The sequence below is a fragment of the Symphalangus syndactylus genome, chromosome 5 (genome assembly GCF_028878055.3).
Source record: "Symphalangus syndactylus isolate Jambi chromosome 5, NHGRI_mSymSyn1-v2.1_pri, whole genome shotgun sequence".
NCBI classification, from domain to species: Eukaryota; Metazoa; Chordata; class Mammalia; order Primates; family Hylobatidae; genus Symphalangus; species Symphalangus syndactylus.
Genome location: NC_072427.2, coordinates 97,440,554 through 97,464,694, shown reverse-complemented (window position 1 = coordinate 97,464,694; position 24,141 = coordinate 97,440,554). Strand labels below are relative to the sequence as shown.

Here is a 24,141-nt window from a genome sequence, read left to right as displayed (position 1 = left end):
ATTAAACACGCACACAGGAGAGAGAGAGAGAGAGAGAGAGAGAGAGAAAGGTAATGTGAAGACAGCAGCAGAGATTGGAGCGATGTAGCCATAGCCAAGCTATGTCAGCAGCCATCAGAAGTTGGAAGAGGCAAGGAAGGATTTGAGCCTAGAACCTTTGGAAAGAGCATGGCCCTGTTGTTTCTGGCCTCCAGAACTGCGAGAAAATACATTTTTGTTGTTTTAAACCACCCAGTTCATGGTAATTTGTAACACCAGCTACAAGAAATTAACACAAGGCTGATGTGACTTTCCATCAGGAGAGAGACAGCCCCAGGTAGGTGTTTCAGATATCACATCCAATAGAACAAATTAAAGACAAACACCCTAAATTTTAGATGTTGATTTGTGAGCAAGTTATTTCTCCTGTGGGCAACTCTAGTTGAAATATGCAATTCATTATGTGGAAACATGGAATTGTTACTTTCATAGGTTAAAAAAAAATCCCATAGTGGCAATATAGTAGTAGTGCCCACTTTTTTTTTTTGTCAAAAATGCTAGACAACATGGAAGATCAGGGAAATATTAACAGTCTGATTCAGTAAACTTTAACAGCTTCTGAGGTTACACAGGCTAAGCTAACTTTTATATCAGGATTGGGATCTGCAGAGCTATTAGTATAGTGCTCTGCAGATCCTGGTCCTAGTATAGCAGGATCTGCAGACCGTAGTTGTACCTGACTGTGCTCCCCACCAATGACTGAGAAAGAAATGGCTCGAACACAAAACAGTGGTCTTGAAAGGCAACACAATAGGTTACAAATAGCACTAGCTTTTTCTTTAAAGAAATTCATTGTAACCAGTGAAGGATAAGATTTTAAATTAGAAAAATGGAAATCCTATGAATAAAAAGCTAGTAAGCTTGAGGGCAGAATCACTGTGGAAAAAAAAACAGATTGAAAAATAACTTGCAGGTATCATAGACAGGAAATTGCCACTAGAGCAAACAGGAAACTTGTGATAGATAAAAATGAAGTGTTTTCATTTGGAACAAGAGACCAACTGAAGAGAGATCAAGTGAAGGGGGTTTATTTTAATGAAACACAAAGATTCTTGTGGAAATCAAAGTGCCAGAGCCAGAAACAGGGCTCAACCTTCAAGATTAGAGCTGTGTTCAAGTTGTTCAAGTTGGCTCTGGGTCCCAAAGCAACAGCAGTGTCACTAAGGTTACAAGTAAAAGGTGAGTTTTCATGATCAAAATGTTTTTGCAAAGTAGCTTGAAATGGTTTCTGCAGTGTTTGGTCAAAACTTTTCTCATACATTTTCCTAAAGATATTTAGCAAAAGCCTAAGAAGTCATGTGCTAGGGATTCTCATTGTACTGAATGATTGTATCCTTTAAGCCTCTGCTGGAGTTAGGACTGACAGGAACCCAGTACAAATTACTGGGGGCTAGAGTCCCGAAGCAGGCCAGGGGCCAGTCTACATTGCATGTCGATACCAATCCCATATATCAATATTCAGCCTGTGTTTGGGCAGTCTGAAGCAGCTTTTAGCAGCTGTGAACCCAGTATCCATGGATAGTTTCATTTCTGGAGGGCAGTCTTCAAAACATTAATGAAAGTACACCTCTCATTCAGATATATTTATTTTTTCTTCCTACATGTAGTGCTAGTGTTTTTCTCATTTTCATTTACTTGAAACAACAGATCAAATGTTTTGTCATAATCAGTGAATGGCAAGACTCCCTTTATTACACGGGTATTACCATGTTAGAGATAAGAAGAGCTCTTGTAACCATAAACAAGCACTACAATGTAGCAACTTACAGTTTCCTATTTTATATGCAGCTCTGTAACATTTGACCATTTTTTGTAAGAGTTTCATGATTTCAAGGATGATTATTAGCATTTTCAATTTTTTGGCCAATTCTGGGTGCTGGTAATGTTACCACTGCAGGCAACTATGGCTCTACTCAACTGAAGACCTCTTATAGGCAATGTGGACCATACCTGCTTTCCTGAGAGATTAGCAAATTGGGATTGGTGATCAGGAAATTCTGTCTCTCAGATCTCATACTAGCAAGGAGACCCCTGGTTGCACCTGTCACAGCTGCCAGTTGGCCCTGCTGAAACTTTAGAACTGCACCAATGTCTAAGATTTCATCCTTCCCTCCTTCCTTCACACAGGTGAGATCTGCCTGCCTCATTGTCTGACAGCTTTCCCAGCCTCCTCCAGGCTCCCCTCCATTTTCTCTTATACGCATTCCCCCAATAAACTTCTTGTACATTTAATGCCATTTCAGTGTCTGCTCCCAGGAGGACCCCAACTGACACACTGGGGCATTTAACCTCCAATTCCTTTCCTCCCTTGGCTGAGATCTGTTCCAAGAAGTATCTCCAGGCCGGGCGCGGTGGCTCACGCTTGTAATCCCAGCACTTAGGGAGGCCGAGGTGGGCGGATCACGAGGTCAGGAGATCGAGACCACGGTGAAACCCCGTCTCCACTAAAAATACAAAAAATTAGCCAGGCGTGCTGGCAGGCACCTGTAGTCCCAGCTACTCGGAGAGGCTGAGGCAGGAGAATGGTGTGAACCCGGGAGGCGGAGCTTGCAGTGAGCCGAGATTGCGCCACTGCACTCCAGCCTGGGCGACAGAGCGAGACTCCGTCTCAAAAAAAAAAAAAAAAAAAAAAGTATCTCCAGGACACTCCAGCCTGTTGTACAGGCCAAAGAAAAGCCCTCAGGCAGAGAAGCAAGTACTTGCAAGAGGACACCAGTGGCAAGAACAGGGACATGGTGAGACATCGACATCATTGGCTACAGTAGTACTAGTCACTCTTGACTGTGGTTTATGTTGTTTCAGTAAAGTAGCTTTCCTTCTCAAAAACATTTGTCACCTATTTTGGAGTTAATTCAGAGGATTGCTCCAAAAGAAAAAACTGAAAAGCAAAACCAGCTTTATTAAAATGTAACCCTCTGGATTTATCTTTTGATAATTCCTAAGAAATAATGTCCTTAAGCTATTTCAGGAATAAAAATGTTCTGCTTGGGATAGAAAAACCATTGTTTTATGTACCCTACATCAAATTCCTACTGTGATGTTCAAACCCATTCCTGAAACCAATATAGCCTGATGGATTTCATAGGATAAAAACTCCATTTTAAGAGATCTTAAAAGCAGAGTAATTAGTCTAATGGGTTTGGAAATAATATGCAGTTTAAGGCCTAAATGATCTGTATGTGATACATATACATGTTTATGTTTTATTCTACTTAAGATGAGGAATAGGTGTTCTGACTTTAATTCTACTTAATAGGCCACTAAGGTGTAACAAAAAATTCATCCAGAATGAATACTGATTTGGTTTGGTTCTGTGTCCCTACCCAAATCTCACCGTGAATTGTAATAATCCCCACGTCAAGGGCGGGACCAGGTGGAGATAACTGAATCATGGGGGGTTGGTTTCCGCCATGCTGTTCTCCTGATAGTGAGTTCTCACAAAATCTCATGGCTTCATAAGGGACTTCCCCCTCCCTCAGCACTCATTTCTCTCTGCAGCCACCCTGTGAAGACGTGCCTTTCGTCAAGATTGTAAGTTTCTTGAGGCCTTCCCACCCATGCGGAACTGTGAGTCAATTAAACCTCTTTATAAATTACCTAGTCTCAGGTATGTCCCTATAACAGTGTGAGAATGAACTAATACAAATATGTAGGGTAAGATAAAATTAACAAAGCAAATACAGTACATGACACTGTTCTGCATATTATGTCCTGATCAAGGGTACACATGGGCCTGCTCACAGTCCCACTTTATTAGAGTCATTTGAAATGCTGCAAATTTAGTCATCAGGAAAATACAACAAAGGATATATTTAAAAATTAATTTAATGCTTGGCTAAAGCTTAATTACATATATAATTATCAAACGATAGTCCTTAATTTCCAAAAAAATTCCTCTTTTGAAAATCACAGAATCAGAAAGCATAAACTTTAAAACAAGTTCTCTGAATATTTACAATGTGGTATAAACATTATAGAAGACCATGGATATTAAATTGCCTGGGTGTGGCTAATCAGCAAGGCGTATTCTTTATTGCATATTTAACTCACATATGTGGGATTTTAAATATGACAGACTACTAAAATTCAAATGCATGTATCTGCAAGCTGGGCAGGGAGTAAAATCATGAATGAGACAGAACGGTCAGCCCAAAACCATGCAAGTAGGTTGTGGGTTTATTATTTGCAAAAGTGAAATTTCTATGTTCCATTTGAAACTATGTTGCATATATCATTTAGCATTCATATTAAACCCACATTTGACTCTAACGCTGATTCAAGGAAGAAAGTTCAACATTCACTCAATGACTAAGTCCACAACTCAACTCTCAATGTTAAGGCAGCACAGCTACAGTGATAGCAACGCTAACCAAAAGGTAATGAACATTTAGTCACTTGCCAGCCCTTTTGTTACAACAGTGTAGTAATTTCGCTAAGACAATTTGCTACTGGATAATTTTCTGCTGTTAAAAGGCTTCCTCTGTAGAAAAACACCACAAATTTCCAGTGTGAAAGTTAAGTCCATGGTGGTATAAATATATATATGCATAATTACACAATTTACACTGCACACATCGTTTACAGGGGACAATTAACTGAGAGGGTTAATTTAAATGACCATACAAAATACTTCAGTAAACAAAGTATGACAGGCAGTAAAGAAAACATTCATAGACTCCTAGAAATAATCTGAATTCCTTTCATTCTGAAGAAATATCATTTAAGGACACTGTATTGAATATAATGTTTTTTGTATTAAAACAAGAATTGCTAATTTACAGTTTAAGAAACTTTACATATATACAAAATTTACACATTGGGAATGGTAATCAAGCAAATAGGTTTTTCAGTCTCATAGATCTATTTTCCTTCAATCAAAGACTTAAATTCTTTCACATTGTGGTCACTTGCAACAGACATAGCATGATCCAAAGCTCGAACATTTGCAAGGAGTTTTACTATCTGTTTTATGTTTTCCCTAAAAGAAAAAAATATAGCAGCATCTCATTAATTAGTACATCTAAGAGAAAATTTGCTACTGATTTCATGGCTATTTTAGAGCTTCTGCAATCAGTTTTTCCAAGCACACATTTTCAAAGGGAAACAGATACGCAAGCTACAGCATGTTAAAAAAAAAAAAAAGTTTACATTTATCCATATAGAACAAAACTTACGTATGTTTAAATGACTAGCCCAGAGACAGGGGACCCATTTTAAAAAACAAAACAAAATTCATTGAGATCAATGAGTTTCATTAATATTGAGAAAGAAAAGAAAGCAATCTGTTTTCAAACTACTTCAGAGGCCTGTCTCCCATTCCTTCCCAAACCAGAGTCCTGGCTCTTTTAGCGTATACCTGGAACACAAATCGTTATTTGTGTCTCTTCATCACCAATCTGTCAAGATCCAGCATAATTTCCACTCCACCAAAATTCACTAAATAAAGTATAATCTGACTTTCCTTTTCACCCCAGCTAGAAGTCATTCTACTTTCTTATTAGGAAGTAATCCTCAAATTTTAGCACACATTAGAATTACCTAGAGGATTGTTGAAATGCAGATCATCCCTGGCCCCACCCTAAGAGTTCTATTCAGGAGGCCCAGAGTGGGGCCCGAGAACTTGCAAGTCTATCAGACTCCCATGCCATGCTGATACTGCTGGTCCAGGGACCACACTTTAAGAATGACTGTTTTAACATTTAGCTTAAACCACTCATGAGAAACAAGACATAATATGACATTAGTAATTGTCTCATCTCTTCTACAGAATTGTAGTAAGCACCTATTAGGGAAGAATTAGAATTTGCAAAACTTTGCAACCCACATGAAACCTGCTTTATGTGCACTGCACAAAGCAGGTGCTTACATAACTGTTAAAGTTCTTTTCTGTAGAAAAGTAAACACTATTTGTTGATACTTAACTCCGAAACAGAAACACTTAAATATATGTAAATCAAAGTTTAAAATGTGATAAAATTTATCTAGTAGAAAACACACTGAGAAAAAATATTAGTGCCAACAAATAACAAAATGGCACACACTAAGAACAAAATCAAATCAGCCAAAACCTGCCAAAGAATTTTACCATTAAAATCTTTTTTGTTGTTGTTTTTTGAGACGGAGTGTTGCTCTTTCACCAGGCTGGAATGCAGTGGCCCAATCTCAGCTCACTGCAACCTCTGCCTCCCAGGTTCAAGCAATTCCCCTGCCTCAGCCTCCCGAGTAGGTGGGACTACAGGCACGCACCGCCACACCCAGCTAATTTTTGTATTTTTAGTAGAAACAGGGTTTCACCATGTTGGCTAGGATGGTCTCCATCTCCTGACCTCATGATCCGCCTGCCTCAGCCTCCCAAAGTGCTGGGATTACAGGCATGAGCCACCATGCCCGGCCTAAAATCTTTAATAGCTATTTTAATTTTATTGTGGAAAAAATATCCAATTTTCTTGCAGGAAAATAGGTCCTTTTTCAAGAAAGGGAAATGAGGGAACAGAAGAAGGTTTTGTTATAGGGGTATGACTAATGGTGTGATCTAAACAAAAATTAAACTTTGACATTACGAAGATATACGAAATTAAAATTTTAAAAAGACAATTCCTTCAAACTGCCCTACTTAGTGTTATTATTTATTTTATGCTACAGATTTATCCCAGAATTACCTGAACATCCATAAATTAATGTCCACAGAAAGGCTAATGGTTCATTCACTCTTTTCTTACAACCCTTGATAAAAATTAGAAATAAGTTGCTCCCAAAAAGCCATGAGTGATAACCTCTAGTTCATAATATTAAAACAAAAAATCTCCCCAAATTGGGAGATAAACTTGAATTTACATCTGTATAATGAAACTCCAAACAAGAGAGTCTGAGACCTCTCTAATTCTTCAAAGAGGGAGACAGAGAAAACAACCGTTTACTCACTCCCCTGAGGGTTGGTCCTTACCAGAAGTCTTTCCTTAGTATCTTCATAAATAACATACTGAAAAAAAAGTAAAAACTGCTAAAATGAAAAATTATGTGCATTTTTGGTAGGTTTATAATACTAAGTGAACATACAATTTAAACTAAAATATAAACATCTCTACTTAAAACATTTTAATACTAAATCTGGCAACTAAACAACTCTAGATTACCATTTCATTAATTACAAAATTACCTTGCATTTCTTTTTTCCACATCAGAGCACCCGATACTATTTCTATAAATTGTATCTGCTAAGTGTACGAGGTATCTGCAAAAGTTTTCTAACTGAGAAATAGTCCTTTCTCCTTTCAGATTCATGAACCATTGTTTGGGGAAACAATTGATTACCTGTGGAGAAGAAAGATGTAAAATAAAATAGTTAAGACAGAATAAATTAAAGTATTAAAAGCAAAGTCTAGGTAATGGGTATAAATGTATTTCACCAGAAGACGTGCTTCTGAGCTACAGCAATTACTCTGAAGAAATATTCTTTTAAATCTGACTTCCTACATTAACTAAACCAATATACCTGGAATTTTTACCCCAACCAATGGGTTAGGCACTCAAAGCAAAAGATAATCTGTCCAATATTTGAGTAAATTAGTAACATAAAACTGACAACCAACTGCTTCATTTTCCAGTCTTCTAGGATGACCTAAATAAACTGAATTTCCTTTTCCAGCAGCTTTTGATGTAAAAATGAGTGGTATAAAAATGAAATTACAGGCCGGGCGCGGTGGCTCACGCCTGTAATCCCAGCACTTTGGGAGGCCGAGGCGGGCGGATCACGAGGTCAAGAGATCAAGACCATCCTGGATAACACGGTGAAACCCTGTCTCTACTAAAAATACAAAAAAATAGCCGGGCGTGGTGGCAGGCGCCTGTAGTCCCAGTTACTCGGGAGGCTGAGGCAGGAGAATGGCGTGAACCCGGGAAGTGGAGCTTGCAGTGAGCCGAGATCACGCCACTGCACTCCAGCCTGGGTGACAGAGCGAGACTCCATCTCAAAAAAAAAAAAAAAATGAAATTACAGCACCCCCATCCCCTGCAATAATTCCACGAGTAGACATCCGTGCATGCTGCTAAGGGAAGTCGAGTTGGCCCAGACTGAGGTTAAGATAATAAGGTTATTATTATTCTGAAATTAAAACTTTTATTTATACCTATAAAAATATTAAAACCTTCATTAATATCTATAAAAATATGGATATAGATGGATATATATAATAGTATGCATTTTTATGTAAAAAATGCTGTAGAGGGTTGGAACTACCTGGGTACCTGGGTAGGCAAACTGTCAACCTTACATGCAAGTCCAGTAATCAAAGGAGTTTCATAAAATTCTCACATCTCTCTTCAAACAAACAAAAACTTAATTCATTTTAACTTATATGCTTTAAAAACTGTACTATGCATTTAACTCACATTTTGGGCTTTTTTGATGCTGTCATCTCCATATTCTGAATTCTGAAAAGCCATGAGAATATATCGATTTAATAAACCATCTATTGATAACTCTTGTAGAGTTTTATTTGAGAAAATGCCATACCACTGAAGAAAATTGCCTAACAGCTGGAAAGAAGAAAAAAAAATAGGTAATGTGAAACAATTAGATTAGGTACAAAGTAAATAAGTTACAGAGTAAAACACCATATGAAATACAGCAGACCATGTCTTCCCAAAGTACTAAGAGATATTAATACTTTCAAAGATACAAATATTTCCTAGAATGGTTACATTTGAATATTCAATTTTAATTAGTCAAAATTGAAACAGCCACATGTAGCTAGTGGCTACAGCACTGGTCAGCATAGATACAGAACATTTTCCATCATTGCAGACGGTACTATCAGGGAGTGCTGATTCTTAGGTAAGTGTCCTCCATTCAAAATTACACTCTAGCTGGTTCTCTGCATACCCCCACCCTGCCCTGCGCTGCCCACAAAAGATGGGAGAGTCTGACTACAACCCTGCATGGCTACCACGTATCATGAACTACAACCAAGTTATATCACTTGGGCATCTCAAGCTACCCAAGCTCAATCGATACATAGAAAATGAAAGCTATCATCATAAAATGAAAGCCCCATCCCATCCCACCATAAAAACTTACAGTTTCCCAGTTGTTTCTCAACTTAGTAAATGGTAACACTATTCAACCAGCTGCTCGTGCCAGAGGTCTGGAGGTCATTCCTGACCTCTCTCTCAAGTTGTGTGTCTCCACCACCATCCAGTCTGTCCATTTCCCTCAGTTCCTGCTGCCATCCCCCGAATCTGACCCACCTTAATCTTTTCAGAACCCTGCGGTTACTCCAGTGATTATGAGCAAGAGCATGGAGTAGCCTTTCTCAAGCAGGGCTCGGCAAGAGTTCTAAACCTACAGAAAGTGATTTTGTGTGGCTCTTTACTCAGCTCTCCCAAGAATGATACATAGCTAGTACTGCAGATGCAGGGGAAAAAGAATTCCTTATAGACAATGGAGGCCTTAAGGCATTAGGTATTAAGTCTCCCACAGAAGCCCAGTTGAGAAGAGCTGCTCAAGAGTCAGGCTGGCCTGAGTTTGATTCCCATCTCTAATTACCAATGGAAATGACCTTGCGCAGGTTATTGTGTGCCTCACTACCCCATCAGTAAAGTGAAAAAACAGTGTGTACCTCATTGAGCCATTCTGAGGATTCAACAAGATAATCTATGTAAAAGGTGTGGCACAGTGCTTGGTACACAGTAAACACACAATAAGTACTGGTTCCCCTAAAATACACAATAAATACCAGTTCCCATTTTCACTATCACTATCCATACCTACTTCAATCTATTATCTCCACATAGCAGACAGAGTAATCTTAAAAATGGCAATTTATAGACCTGTGGTTACGGCCGGGCGCGGTGGCTCACACCTGTAATCCCAGCACTTTGGGAGGCTGAGACAGGCAGATCATGAGGTCAGGAGATCGAGACCATCCTGGCTAACATGATGAAACCCCGTCTCTACTAAAAATACAAAAAATTGGCTGGGCGTGGTGGCGGGCACCTGTAGTCCCAGCTACTCGGAAGGCTGAGCCAGGCAATTTATGGCTGGGCACAGTGGCTTATACCTGTAATCCCAGTACTTTGGGAGGCCAAGGAAGGAGGACCACTTGAGCTTAGGAGTTTGAGACCAGCCTAGGCAACACGAGACCTCGTCTCTTAAAAAAAAAAAAAAAAAAAGGCAATTTGTTTACTTACCTTAAACCCTTCCATGACACACATATATAGTTAACTGGTTTTCAACAAAGGTACAAAAGCAATTCAGTGGACTGTGAAAGGGAAATATCTTGGGCCTCTTCAAGCCAGGAACCCCACTCAGGGCAAATCTGCCTCCCATTCTATTCAACGTCATCTCTCAGCTCACAGAGATAGATGCATATTCTGATTGCCTCTTCTGGAAAAACTTAACAGAAACTCCAAAGAATGCAACCATCTCTCTCTCACCTACATGTGACCTGGAAGTCCCCAATGGGGGGGCCTTGCTTTGAGCTGTCTCCACCTTTCTGGATGGAACTAAATGGAACTAAAGTATTTCTTACATATTGATTGATGTCTTGTGTCTCCCTAAAATGTATAAAACCAAGCTGTGCCCCGACCACCTTGGGCACATGTCATCAGAACTTCCTAAGGCTGTGTCACAGGTGTGTCCTCAACCTTGGCAAAATAAACTTTCTAAATTAACTGAGACCTGTCTCAAATTTTTGCTGTTCACAGGACAAAGGATAGCCTTTTCAACAAATAGTGCTGGAACAAGTAAACCTTAATCCAGGCCTCACACCCTATAATAAAAATTAACTTGAAAAGAGTCACAGACCTAAATGTAAAACCTAAAACTATGAAATTTCTAGAAGAAAGGATAGGAGAAAACCTTTGTGGCTTCATATTAGGCAAAGATTTCTTAGATATGACATCTAAGGCACAATCCATAACAGGAAAAAAAGACAAACTGGACTTCATCAAAATTAAGAACTTCTGCATATGGAAGACTATCAGAATGGAAAGATAAGCCACAAACTGAAAAAAAAAAAAAATCTGCAAATCATTTATATGATAAACGACTTCTCTCCAGAATATAGAATTCAATGCTTAGTAAGAAGAAAGCCCAATTTAAAACCTAAGCAAAAGATTTGAAGACATTTCACCAAAATACATAAATTGCAAATAAGCACATGAAGACGTGCTCAACACTGTCACTAGGGAAATGCAAATGAAAACCACAATGAGATACCACATTGCACCCCGCAGAATGACTTAAAAAGCAAAACACTGACAACAGCAAGTATGGTGGGAGTAAGGAATAACCAGGACAGTAACAGGTTACTGGTAAGAACACAAAATGATACAGCCACTTTGGAAGACAGCTTTGCCCGGCTGTTTCACCCAAATGAAATGAAACTTACATATTCGAACACCCTTATAGAAGCTCTTACACCCTTATAGAAGCTCTGTTCATAACCAAATTGGAAATGTCGGGGCCAAGGGAAAGCTTCCCCTTTGCCCTATGAAGTTTCGCTGAAAATTACTGACGAGGCAAATTAACAGGAGAAAAGGCATATAAATTTACTTGATCAGTTTTATGTAACATGAGAGCCTTCAGAGTAAAGACCCAAAGATGGAGGAGAAATGGTCTACTATGTTTAGGTTTAACGAAATATGTACAGGCATGCAGAAACATGACTGGACAAAAAGGTATGATCTACTGCTCAAGAGAAGACACACAACAAGGCCTGTCGTCCAGATTCTTCTTGGCCTCTCTGAGCAGCATTCTTTCTTTCTGGGTATGGGGCAGGACCCTCTCTGGAATGGGGGTTTTATGACCTATAATCAAACAAGGTAGGTCAGATATTTTATGGCCAGTTTTTACACAGAAAGGCAGAGGCAAAATTAAGAGTAATATATTTAGGTTTTATGGTTGGCTTTGCGGAAAAGGGGTTCTGGTGTCTATGACCCGCCTGGGGCAACAGGGATTCTAGTTTCTATGGCAACCCTCAAGGGAGCAGGATTGAAAGACAGGTGGGCAGGAGAAGATCAAAGAAAAAGTTCTTCTGAGGCTGTTTCTGAGGCCTTCATTTTACAGTATTGTTTTCTGAGCCCCAAGAGAAACAATCCAAATGTCCCTTAATTAGGGACTAAATGAAAACCAAAACCCAACTCTGGTGCACCTACACAGCAAGGCTGAACCTCAAATGTATTCAGTGAAAGCAGCCAGACTCAAAAGACTTTGCCTATCATGTAATTCCCTTCTCTTCATAGGACATAGACGCGGAGGTGGCCAGGGGCTTGTGGTGACCTTGACTACAAAAGAGAATGGGGAATTTCTCAGGACAATAAAAGTTTTACATATCTTGATTTTGGTAGTGATAACATGGCTGTATCTGCTCATCAGAATTTACAGAACTATACACTAAAAAGAGTGAACTTTACCATATGTAAATTATACCTTATACAACTTTTGGGATAAGGACCAAAGTATTTCAAATGACCTACAAGATCCTCTATCATCTGGACTATGGACTTCCTTGCTCACTCCAGCTGTCCTATGCTTTCTTCAGCGCCTCCAGCGTAGCCTGCTCTCTTTCACCTCAGGGCTAACTCCTATTTTTTCTCCAGGTCTAATGATCTAAATATCACTTCCTCAGGGTGGAAGGAAATCTTCCGGGACTGGCTAGTCAAGGTCTCTGTGCCCCTTGTCATATGTTCCACATTACCTTGAATGTCCCCTTTCATAACTCATCACACCTGAGATTACCCATTTGTTGTCAACTGTGCTGGACTGTGAACTCCACAGATTCCACTTCTAGCTTACTCAGAGCTATATCCCCAAACCTCAGAAGAGTATCTGCTACAGCAGTCCTCCTTATCTATGGTTTCAGTCAGCTGTGGCATAGTACGATAACATATTTTGAGAGAGAAACTACATGCATATAACCTTTGCCACAGTATGTTATTAATAATTGTTCTATTATTAGTTATTGTTAATCTCTTACTGTGCCTAATTTATAAGTTAAACTTTATCATAGGTATGTATGTAGAGGAAAAAACAGTATATATAGGGTTCGGTACTATCTGTGGTTTCAGGTAGCCACTGGGCATCTTAGAACATATACCCCATGGATACAGGGAGGACTACTGTAGTCTACTTGCTGAAAAAATTAATTGTGGCTTAGTCAGGCATTTTGTTGAGTACGATGGACCTTACTTTGGAACTCAAAAATCACTTTCTCCTGTGAAAATATCAAACTTGAATGAACTTTTGGAATAAAATTACTTTGTAAAATAGGGATTTTGGGTATATATATAAACAGATCTAAGCCTATGGAGTTAATCAAAAACAAAACACTCTACAAAATGTAATATATGAAGTCAAACGAAATCTGAGTCTTTTAGATAGTCTATGGACACGTACCTTAACTGAAGACCAAAACTGTCGTTGAAAAAACAAGTAAGGCCCAGAATTTTTATTTTCTAAGACACTAAGTAAAAAAAAAGAGAAACATATCATGATCAGATATTTTATATGTAGGTGCCATATGATTCCTAGACAAAAGATTTTTCTACAAAACAGGTAAACAAAATAATTTTTAAATTTTTCAAATAATTGCATTCTGGAAAATAGTATGTTAAAAAGGCAATGGAAATTTATTATGAGACACTCAGGGAGAACGTAAGAGTATTAATTGTTTTATTCTGCTTAAGGGAACAATCTCGCCACTAATCTAGTCTCTGTAATACACTACATGGTTGAAGTTTGTATTTCAAGCTAGTTTTTCAGAATTTTATAAGCCTTCTCTGAAAGACAATGGAGAATATTATCTTTAATGTTCTTCAGAGTTACTTACTTTTTGGGATATAAGGGCATAAATACATCATCATCTAAAGTTCTTCTCATTCTCAATAAAAGTGCCTTTAGGTATACCTAAAGAGTTAAAAGTAGATCACACATTTTAATAAGGACTATGACAAGAAAAATAAGCCATATTCCAAATCATGTAACTGAATATTGAACTGAGTGAACTAGTTTCTCAAATTTTTAATTTTCCTCATTGAAGACCCTAAAGTAATTAATACTTAATAATCTATTAGTTCATTCCTCAACAACTGCCAAGCAATAAAGCTTTAGAAATCTTTCAATCCCTTAGTCTACATAAAGATACATAACCAGACACATAATCTAGTTCTCAAAGTGAAAATTCAACAATGACAAAGAGCACCCACCTTCTCTACATTTAAACAGCTTCTACGAATGGCCCCTGAAGAGCATTAACTTTAAGTTTGGAAACTAGTTATAAAACAGTATCTAGTTGTTTTATATGCTGTTTAAATGGTTTGGGTGCCCAATCTTTTGACTTCCCTGGGCCATACTAGAAGAATTGTCTTGGGCCACACATAAAATACAATGACACTAACGACGGCTGATGAGCTAAAAAAAAAAAAAAAAGAAAAAAAAAAAAGGAGGGGGGCGGCGTCTGTGCATAAATTTCATGTATTAAGACAGTTTACAAATTTGTGTTGGGCCGCATTCAAAGCCGTCCTGGGCCACATGTCCATGGGCCACAGGTTGGACAAGCTTAAATTATCAATTGTTAACATTTTGGTTTCTCATTTCCCCCCAAGAAAATACAGTCTTTAAAAGGATATTTGATTAGTTGGATTGGGACTGAGGTGTGGTAGTGAGAAATCAAAATAATGAAAGGCTATTTAAAATGATGACATCTTCCTTCCATATTGATTTTTTTAAACTGAAAACTAACATCTCTCTGAGGGACTAGGTATAAAAAAAAGAAAAAAAAAACTAACATCTCAAATTTTGTGTATTTCAGGCTTTAATGGCCCTGATGGCCCAAGTGGGAGAACCAGATTTCTGACTGGTTTAGGATAACCACTCATTCTCTCAGTGCTTGCTCATATTCAATAGAAAGAGGAAAAAAAAAAAAAAAAAAGCCTTCCAAAGATACTAAATTACCTGTGTGTTTTTATTTTCTGCATTCACTACTGAAGGATATCCATTGATTAATTTTAGTGTAATTCCCACCATTCTTGAAGTCTGTGTTGTAGAAAAAGGGTCCCACATATTTTCAGCTATCACTATTAAGAAAAAAAGAGGATTGAGACACAGAAGCCAATTGTACCTTTAATTTTTTGTCAAGCAGACCTCTATTAATGCCAATCCTAATTTATTTTTCCTCTTTCTCTACAATGTAAGCTTTAGTCTTCTTTGTCCTATTAACTGTGGAAATTTGGAGGGATAGGGATGTGGAGAGAGAATAGATGATTCTTATTTCTGGTACTCAGGGAAAATAAAGATTAGGAAAAAAGAGGATTTCTGTAGAAATGTTGTCTTGGCATCAAGAATTTCAAACTAACATTTCTGGTATTTAAAATAGATTCCTGTATCAATGATTCCTAATCTTTTTTGAGGAACTTCTGAAAGCATTTTAATTGCTCCTCACATAAATGCATATCCTCCTTCCTCAAACTCTGTATAATTTTGCTTCAGTCAGTCTTTGAATTTCTAAACCTCACCTATGAAGCAATTACTGCACTCAACTACAGGCCCACCCTAAAATGGTCTTCAAGTCCCAGGATAAGAACCCCTCTGCCCTCTAGCCATCTCTGGGCCAGGTGGTAACTATTATTTTTCACGTCATTTCTATAAGGAAACATGCTCTGAATTATAAACTCATAAAAATAGATTTGAGAAAGCCAGTGTGTTTGAATGCTCAATTCAGAGAACAGGAGATTTACCTGTTAGTTTAGGAAGAATCACCTTTTCCACAATGGTAGGTAGTAGGGCAACATCTACATCATCTTTTTCTTGCTCTCGTTCTTCACAACCATAAAACAGCAAAGATTCAAACCACAGCATATTCTCAAAGTCACGACATTTTGCCTAAAAGAATTTTAAAAGGTTACTCAAATACTAAAATAGTGGCTATTTCTGCTTCCAGCTATGATAAGAGAAACAAGAACTGGATTTAACCTTTGGTTGTAAACAACTAAAAACTGGACAGCTGGAGATACCATGCTACCAGACTTCAAACTATAAGGCCACAGTAACCAAAACGGCATGGTACTGATACAAAAACAGACACATAGACCAATGGAACAGAATAGAGAACTCAGCGATAAGACCGCACACCTACAACCATCTGATCTCCGACAAACCTGACACAAACAAGCAATGGGGAAAAGATTCCCTGTTTAATAAATGGTGCTGGGGCCAGGCGCGGTGGCTCCCGCTTGTAATCCCAGCACTTTGGGAGGCCGAGGCGGGCGGATCACGAGGTCAGGAGATCGAGACCATGGTGAAACCCCGTCTCTACTAAAAATACAAAAAATTAGCCGGGCGTGGTGGCGGGCGCCTGTAGTCCCAGCTACTCAGAGAGGCTGAGGCAGGAGAATGGCGTGAACCCGGGAAGCTGAGCTTGCAGTGAGCCGAGATTGCGCCACTGCACTCCAGCCTGGGCGACAGAGCGAGACTCCGTCTCAAAAAAAAAAAAAAATAAAAAAAAAATAAATGGTGCTGGGAGAACTGGCTAGCCATATACAGAAAATTGAAACTGGGCTCCTTCCTTACACCATATACAAAAGTTAAGTCAAGATGGATTAAAGACTTAAATGCAAACCCCAAAACTATAAAAATCCTAGAAGAAAATCTAGGCAATACCATTCAAGACATCGGCATGGGCAAAGATTTCACGACAAAAACACCAAAAGCAACTGCAACAAAAGCAAAAATTGACAAATGGTATCTAATTCAACTAAAGAGCTTCTACACAGCAAAAGAAACTATTATCAGAGTGAACAGACAACCTACAGAATGGGAGAAAATTTTTGCGATCTATCCATCTGACAAAGGTCTAATATCCAGAGTCTACAGGAAACTTAAATCTATAAGAAAAATACCCCATTAAAAGTGGGCAAAGGACATGAACAGATACTTCTCAAAAGAAGACATTCATGTAGCCAACAAACATGAAAAAAGGCTCAACATCACTGATCACTGGAGAAATGCAAATCAAAACCACAATGAGATAGCATCTCATGCCAATCAGAATGGGAATTATTTAAAAGTCCAGAAACAACAGATGCTGGTAAGGTTTCAGAGAAAAAAGAACACTTTTACACCATTGGTGGGAGTGTAAATTAGTTCAACCATTGTGGAAGACAGTGTGCCAGTTCCTCAAAGATCTAGAGGCAGAAATACCATTTGACCCAGCAATCCCATTACTGGGTATATACCTACAGAAATATAAATCATTCTATTATAAAGCTACATGCATATGTATGTTCACTACAGCACTATTCCCAGTAGCAAAGACATAGAATCAACCCAAATGCCCATCAATTATAGACTGGATAAAGAAAATGTGATACATATACACCATGGAATACTATGCAGCCATAAAAAGGAACGAGGTCACGTCCTTTGCAGGGACATGGATGGAGCTAGAAGCCATTATCCTCAGCAAACTAATGCAGGAACAGAAACCCAAACACCACATGTTCTCACAAGTGGGAGCTGAACAATGAGAACATATGGACGCATACTGGGGAACAACACACACTGAGGCCTGTTGGGGGGTGGGGGTGGGGACTTGGGGGAGGGAGAGCATCAACAGCTACTGGATGCTAGGCTTAATACCAAGGTGATGGGTTGATCTGTGCTGTAAACCACCATGGCACATATTTACCTATGTAACAAATCTGCACATGTACCCTGGAACTTAAAAGTTGAAGAAAATAAAAAAGAACTGGACAAAATACAATGGACCATAGGCAGCACAAGACTATGACCCTTGAAAGAAAGGAATCAAATGAGGTGAGATGCTAGTTCAGGACAGCAGAGCAGTTTTGCTGAGTGGAGGAGACAGAGGGTGGAGTTCAGGAAGGCTGACACAGCTGGAAACTGTGGGGCAGAGGAGTGGGGGACACAGAAAAACAACTCCAAAATACAGTCTTGGGCCTTTGCTGTCTACCAAGACACTCATGCACACAGCAAAACTTCAGAAGGTCTGGCCAAGAACACACAGGAAATAGGAGCTGTGAGCTGAATGCTTCTCAGAGCTCACATTTTTTTCAGTTGTGTTTCCATGGCATCAACCTCAGCTCCCTTTTCCTTATAGTTCACAAATTCAACCTAGCCAATCTCAACCGTGTCTACAGCTTCACCCACGTTGGTAACTTCTAAAACCACATTGTAAACATCACCGCTAGACCTCCAGAGTCAATTCTAGCCCCCTCCCTTATATGACAGACCAATAGGTCCTCTTGATTCCACCTCCTTATCTTTTTTTTTTTCTTGTGACAGGTCTTGTTCTATCACCCAGGCTGCAGTGCAGTGGCACAATCATAGTTCATTATAGCCTGGATCTCCCAGGCTCAAGCAATCCTGCCTCAGCCCCCGAAGTAGCTAGGAATATGAGCATATGCCACCACAGCTAATTTTTTTTTTTTTTTTTTAAGTAGAGACAAGGTCTTGCTGTTGCCCAGGCTGGTCTTGAACTCCTGAGCTCAAACAATCCTCCCACCTTGGCCTCCCAAACTGTTGGGATTACAAGCATGAGCCACCATGCCTGGCCTATCAATTTTTCTCACCATGACAACTGACTTGGGTCATGTCCTCATTTCACACCTGCCTCATTGTGCTTTCCCATCTGGTTCTGAGTTCCTCTAGGATCAAAGGACCAAGTTCTTACTATTCATGTTCATATCCCAGTGTTACTGCATATAATTTTAGCTGACTGAAAAAAGGATTATATGTAAACTGAAAAAAAAACAAAAACAAAAACAAAACACATAGTTCTGCTGGGAAGACATGAAACTTAAAAGGAAAGATCATAAGATTATAACCAGATACAATCTGTATCAATTACAGCCTATGCCCTATCACCCCTGCAAAATATTTTGTTTAAGCTTACATCTCTTTGAGATTAAAATTATCCAGATATCAAATTATAACACTTTCTAATAGTGACAGAAGCCACTCACCTCAAGAGGAGTCCAAGTTAGGAGCTGAAGTCGTATGAGGGGGTTGAATAATTTTGGCAAACAAAGGCCAATGTAAGCATCCTTGTAGGACGTGTAGTATTTTGAACGCCATGCTTCAAACTGTGATTTAATACAGTCAATTGAATAGAAACTTTCAAGGACATCTTCAAAAACTTTGCTGGATTCTTTTGAAATTCGATCTAAAAACAACAAAACCCCACAGAGAACCATACATTAGTATGAAGTAGGAAAAAAAAAAAACAGTCCAATATTTTCGGTGTTTTCTTTGTAGCTTCAGTATCAGAAGATACGCTCATTAACAAAGGGCCAATTGTTAGTCACAATTTAGAAGAAAAAATAAATTGAAGTTTCAATTTGTCTGTTATGTAAACTAAAGTGCAGCCAGTCCTTGTTTTGCAGTTCCAGTATGTACAATTTTTCTACTAGAGTTTGGCTAAATAACACCTGTTCCCAAACAAGACGGTTCAAATTTCAGTTACTATGGTATATTAGCCATAAGTAATTGTGCTGCTAGACTTTTAGTTCACAAATCACTGTGCAGATTAACAGCTGTGCATCATAATCAGTCCCTAATCACATTGCTTCATTCAAACTCTGTTGGTGATTATAGTAACTGACATAGCCAACTATCAGCTGAATGGATGCTAGGAACTTTAAGTGAAAAGTTATTTGAGAATAAGATTTTTTTTTTTTTTTTTTTGAGACAGATTCTCACTCTGTCACCCAGGCTGGAGTGAAGTGGTGTGATCTCAGCTCACTGCAACCTCTGCCTCCCAGGTTCAAGGGATTCTCCTGCCTCAGCCTCCCGAGTAGCTGGGATTACAGGTATGTGCCACCACGCCCAACTAATTTTTGTATTTTTAGTAGAGATGGAGTTTCATCATGTGAGCCAGGCTGGTCTCGAACTCCTGACTTCAAGTGGTCCGCCTGCCTCGGCCTCCCAAAGTGCTGGGATTACAGGCGTGAGCTACTGTGCCCGACCAAGAATAAGATAACTCTTATGATGTCCCAGATTACTTGGGAAAAAGGAAATCTTTACAATGGTGAGATAATGTTCTGAGAACCTTTACTGCAAGATAAATCTTAACATTGCTAATAGTGGGGACAGTCTAACATTTGTCATGTGCTTTTAGGCAGTATGAAACGGCATCCTGTATAAATTATTCTTGGGGAAGAAAAAAAAAAGTTTAACTTAAATCTAATTAAGCCTTCAGACCTAAATTCCAGTTTACAAGAAATGGATCAAAGAACAAGTTAAACAATGCTATGAGGAAACATACAGACCAGTCTAGAATATAGGACAGTCTATAAGAGAAGTGGCCTGGTCTCTTCAAAAAGTTAGTGTCTTAAACGAACAATAGGGGTGGGTGTGTGAATGTGGAGAGTTCTTAGGGTTACTCATTTATTCTAGATTTAAAAATGTAATAACCAAATGCAGAGCATGAACCTTAGGTGGATCCTGCTTTCAAAAACCACAAAATAACCCATAAAAATAGTTCCTAAAAAGGGTTTTTCCAGGATGCCATTGAGAAAAATTATATATGGACATGATATTAAGAAATCTGTTTTCTTATTGTGCTAAAAAAAGAAATAATCAGAACAGGCATCTAAAAAAAGAAAAAAGATAATAGTACTGTGATTATACAGAAAAATATACTCATTTAGAGGAAACACACTCTAAAATTTTGGGGAGTGAAGAGCCATGAGGTCTGTAAGTTACTTTCAAATGGTTCAGCAAACACAGACATCTCCTTGTATAAAGAGCCAGGCAAACTTGGTGAAATCATAAGCATTGTTATCTGAGTGATAGGTATGTGGATGATCACTGTGCTAGTCTTTCAAATTTTCTGTTTAGAAATGTTCGCTGTAAAAAAAGTAAGAGAAAGAAGCTTCTCCAACGAAGTTCCAAATGGTGTGCAATTGATATAATTCCAAACAATTATAGCCAATGGTGGGAAATGAAGACTTTTATTTGGGATCCTTCTGAAAATGACTGGCACATAATAGTACTAACCATTCCTCTAAGGTGAGATTACTCATGACTCCCCAAATCAAGAGTTTCCTTCAGGGCTGAGTGCTCTACTGCCAAGCTTTACCTTTCCAGACCAGACAGGCTGCAGTGAGAGCTGCCCTCAAGGACCTGACACATTTCCAGTCACTTAAAATTCTACCATTTGGAAAAGTAACATTTATTACGCAAATACTAAGTACATCCTATGAGAAGGTGTTACCCCTATTTTTGAGAATTCATCATGATATTCACTAATACAAAGGCATGCAAATTTCTGCAATTAAAAAAGAAGTGTCTGGTTCTAATGCAGAGACCATGAAGATTCAAACCATTTCACGGTGAAAACCATACCCAAGTAGAAACTAAATTGATGATGAGTCTTATTTCCAAATAAATGTCTAACCTTTTTCCAGATTGAAATTAGTAATATCTGTAGAAGTTTCTTCATCATCACTGGAAAGGCCTTCAAGGTGATCTGCCATCTTACCGGTTTGTTCTCTGGCTTGTCTACGACGAGTCCTAAATAATAAACATCAAGTTCCCAAACTAGATAAAAGAGACTCCTCCCTTCCCAAACAAGCCAAGAGCAAGGGTTTTGAGAATTACCTCCTGGCCTCCCGCTCTGCAATGCGACGTTTTGCATGCTCTTGATACAGTGCCCGATCACGTCCAAAGGAATCAAGATTTGGTGCCATCAGAGCTTTGTCTGCAAAACAACAACAGTTAAAATTAAAAGCCATCTTTCAACAATCTTGAGGAAAGAGTTTGCACAGAATAAGCCATTACGACAGACTCCTTGCTAATCTCAACGGCAAGATTCTGCAATAACTGGTAAACCAGGTAGGTTTTTGGTTTAGAACGAATTTCAATATTATTCTGCGCTCCCATTTTAAAAAGTAGAAAAATTAAAGAAGTGATTTCTTTTTAAGAGTTCAACAACTCTACAAATACGTAATTGGGCTTACTCACTATTTTTATGTCTAAGTAACAGGACAGCTCTCAGGAATAGCTATCATGATGACCAAATAAATTAAAACTCTAAATTGCCTGGGCAAAGGGAAAAATAATACATTACATTTTTAAGGAGGAAGAACTTAAGCATCACAATGAATGATATGACAGCAGGAAAACATAGGAAGACATAAGAAAACAGCTTTGTTGCAAGAGTTTAATAAATTTATTGTAATTTTGCTTTGTAGAAATTTGTTTTCTATCACTATTTTTAGAACAAGGCATCTGAAAACCGCATCTGAGCAGGACCAACTTCCGCCTTCTCAAATGCTAATCTTTCTCTTTCACAGCATAGTTTTATTTTATTTTTTTGGTCTTCCTATTTTCCATTTCTCAAAAAACATTCTAGGGTAATTTCCTAGCTTTAGCTTCCAATCCTATTTAAATTTATATTTCAGTTATCATATTTTTAGTTTTCAAGAGATAGTTCTTATTCTTACAATATTCCTCTTCTGCAGCATTCTATACTGCTGTTGAGTAGGATACCTTCTATTATCTCCCTGGGGCTGTCAACTGTTTGAAAGTATCCTGTTTACAGAAAACTTGCATACTTGTACCAGCACTGTCTGTTTCCTCAGTCCCTTTGGTTCTGCTGCTCAGGTTGGTCCTTATGATCATCGTTAACTGCCTGTTCATACAGAAGAGCAAGATTGGAAGCTGTGTGTGTGGGTAGGAGCTGTCTAACAGAGGTGTCTCCATCGGATCACTAGGCACAGAGCCAGTTCTTTTGTTGGAGACCCCCAGATTTTCGTGTTTCAGGGTCTTTATTTCGGACCTATTCTCTTTAATCAAAAAAGACTCCCCTAATCTCTTGCTTAGGTAGAAGAAGGGGTGGGGGAAACATTTGTCCACTGTACTTCCCTCATTTCTACGTTTTAGTTCCATACTATGAAGATATGATAGTAAGGGGAGGCAAACAACCCAAAGGACTGGGTGAGAGGGGAGGGAGGTGAGTACATGGAAGATGAAAGACATCCAAGTTAAGACTTGCAGATTTTTTTACTTATCAACTGATATTTACTGATATCAACAGAGATGTGTCACCAAAATCAGCAACAGGAAAAACAAAACCAAAATTCAGCTCTTACTTCAGAATATCCTATCAGACCTTACTATCTATCTATTTATTTATTTATTGAGACAGAGTCTTGCTCTTGTCGGCCAGAATGGAGTGCAATGGCACAATCTCAGTTCACTGCAACCTCCGCCGCCCAGGTTTAAGCAATTCTCCTGCCTCAGCCTCCTCCTGAGTAGCTGGGATTACAGGCACCCGCCACCGGCTAATTTTTGTATTTTTAGAGACGGGGTTCTGCCATGTTGGCCAGGCTGGTCTCGAACTCCGCCTCAGCCTCTCAAAAGTGCTGGATTACAGGCATGAGCCACCGTGCCCAGCTAGACCCTACTATTTTTAAAAGTTGACTTTTTTTACTGAGCTTTTCATTCATATTTCAAAATAGCCCTGAAATTAGGAAGGAGGTATGTTCCTGAGTGCATCAACTATAATGAAAAATTACTAAACCAGAAAGATGTCCCAGCCCTAGATGTGAGTTCACTACACACCCCAGATGAATTAGCTAAAATATCCCAAACTATAAAAATAATTCCAGACTCAAGAGTTTTCCTTCATTCAAGAAATATTGTTAAAAATATCATTATACGGCTGGGCACGGTGGCTCACGCCTGTAATCCCAGCACTTTGGGAGGCTGAGGCGGGTGGATCACGAGGTCAGGAGTTCAATACCAGCCTGACCAACATGGTGAAACCCCGTCTCTACTAAAAAAAAATACAAAAATCAGCCAGGCGTAGCTGAGGCAGGAGAATTGCTTGAACCCGGGAGGCGGAGGTGGTGGTGAGCCGAGATTGTGCCATTGCACTCCAGCCTGGGCAACAAAGTGAGACTCTGTCTCAAAAAAAAAAAAAAAAAATTAAAAAAAATATCATTATACTTAAAACATCACTGCATGTATAGGTTTTGTAAAATGTGCACTGGAGGAGACAGGTGAGTCTAACATGACTCAAGTGATAGCCTCCTCCATTTCTGTAAGAATTATACACAGTAATTGCAGATAAGTGCTTA

At 38.8% G+C, this 24,141-nt stretch overlaps 1 protein-coding gene and 1 long non-coding RNA gene across 3 annotated transcripts in view; one reads left to right on the top strand and one right to left on the bottom strand.

The window, feature by feature from the left end:
* The first annotated feature begins 2,675 nt into the window (after positions 1-2,675).
* Positions 2,676-3,635, top strand: LOC129482934 (uncharacterized). The gene is made up of 2 exons (XR_008657854.2): positions 2,676-2,774; positions 3,538-3,635. It is a non-coding gene; the product is annotated as an uncharacterized lncRNA (long non-coding RNA).
* A 211-nt stretch (positions 3,636-3,846) lies between these two features.
* PAXBP1 (PAX3 and PAX7 binding protein 1) overlaps positions 3,847-24,141 on the bottom strand; it is a 38,528-nt gene continuing 18,233 nt past the window's right edge. Inside the window, exons 9-18 of one of the 2 annotated variants that reach the window (XM_055279521.2) lie at positions 21,659-21,758; positions 21,456-21,571; positions 19,021-19,220; positions 15,775-15,919; positions 14,993-15,114; positions 13,869-13,945; positions 13,436-13,502; positions 8,428-8,574; positions 7,196-7,350; positions 3,847-5,017 (exon numbers count right to left, since the gene is read on the bottom strand). In XM_055279521.2, the coding sequence (XP_055135496.2) occupies positions 4,900-5,017; positions 7,196-7,350; positions 8,428-8,574; positions 13,436-13,502; positions 13,869-13,945; positions 14,993-15,114; positions 15,775-15,919; positions 19,021-19,220; positions 21,456-21,571; positions 21,659-21,758 (1,247 nt within the window). In that variant the 3' untranslated portion in view covers positions 3,847-4,899. The other variant, XM_055279522.2, reaches the window with a different exon arrangement.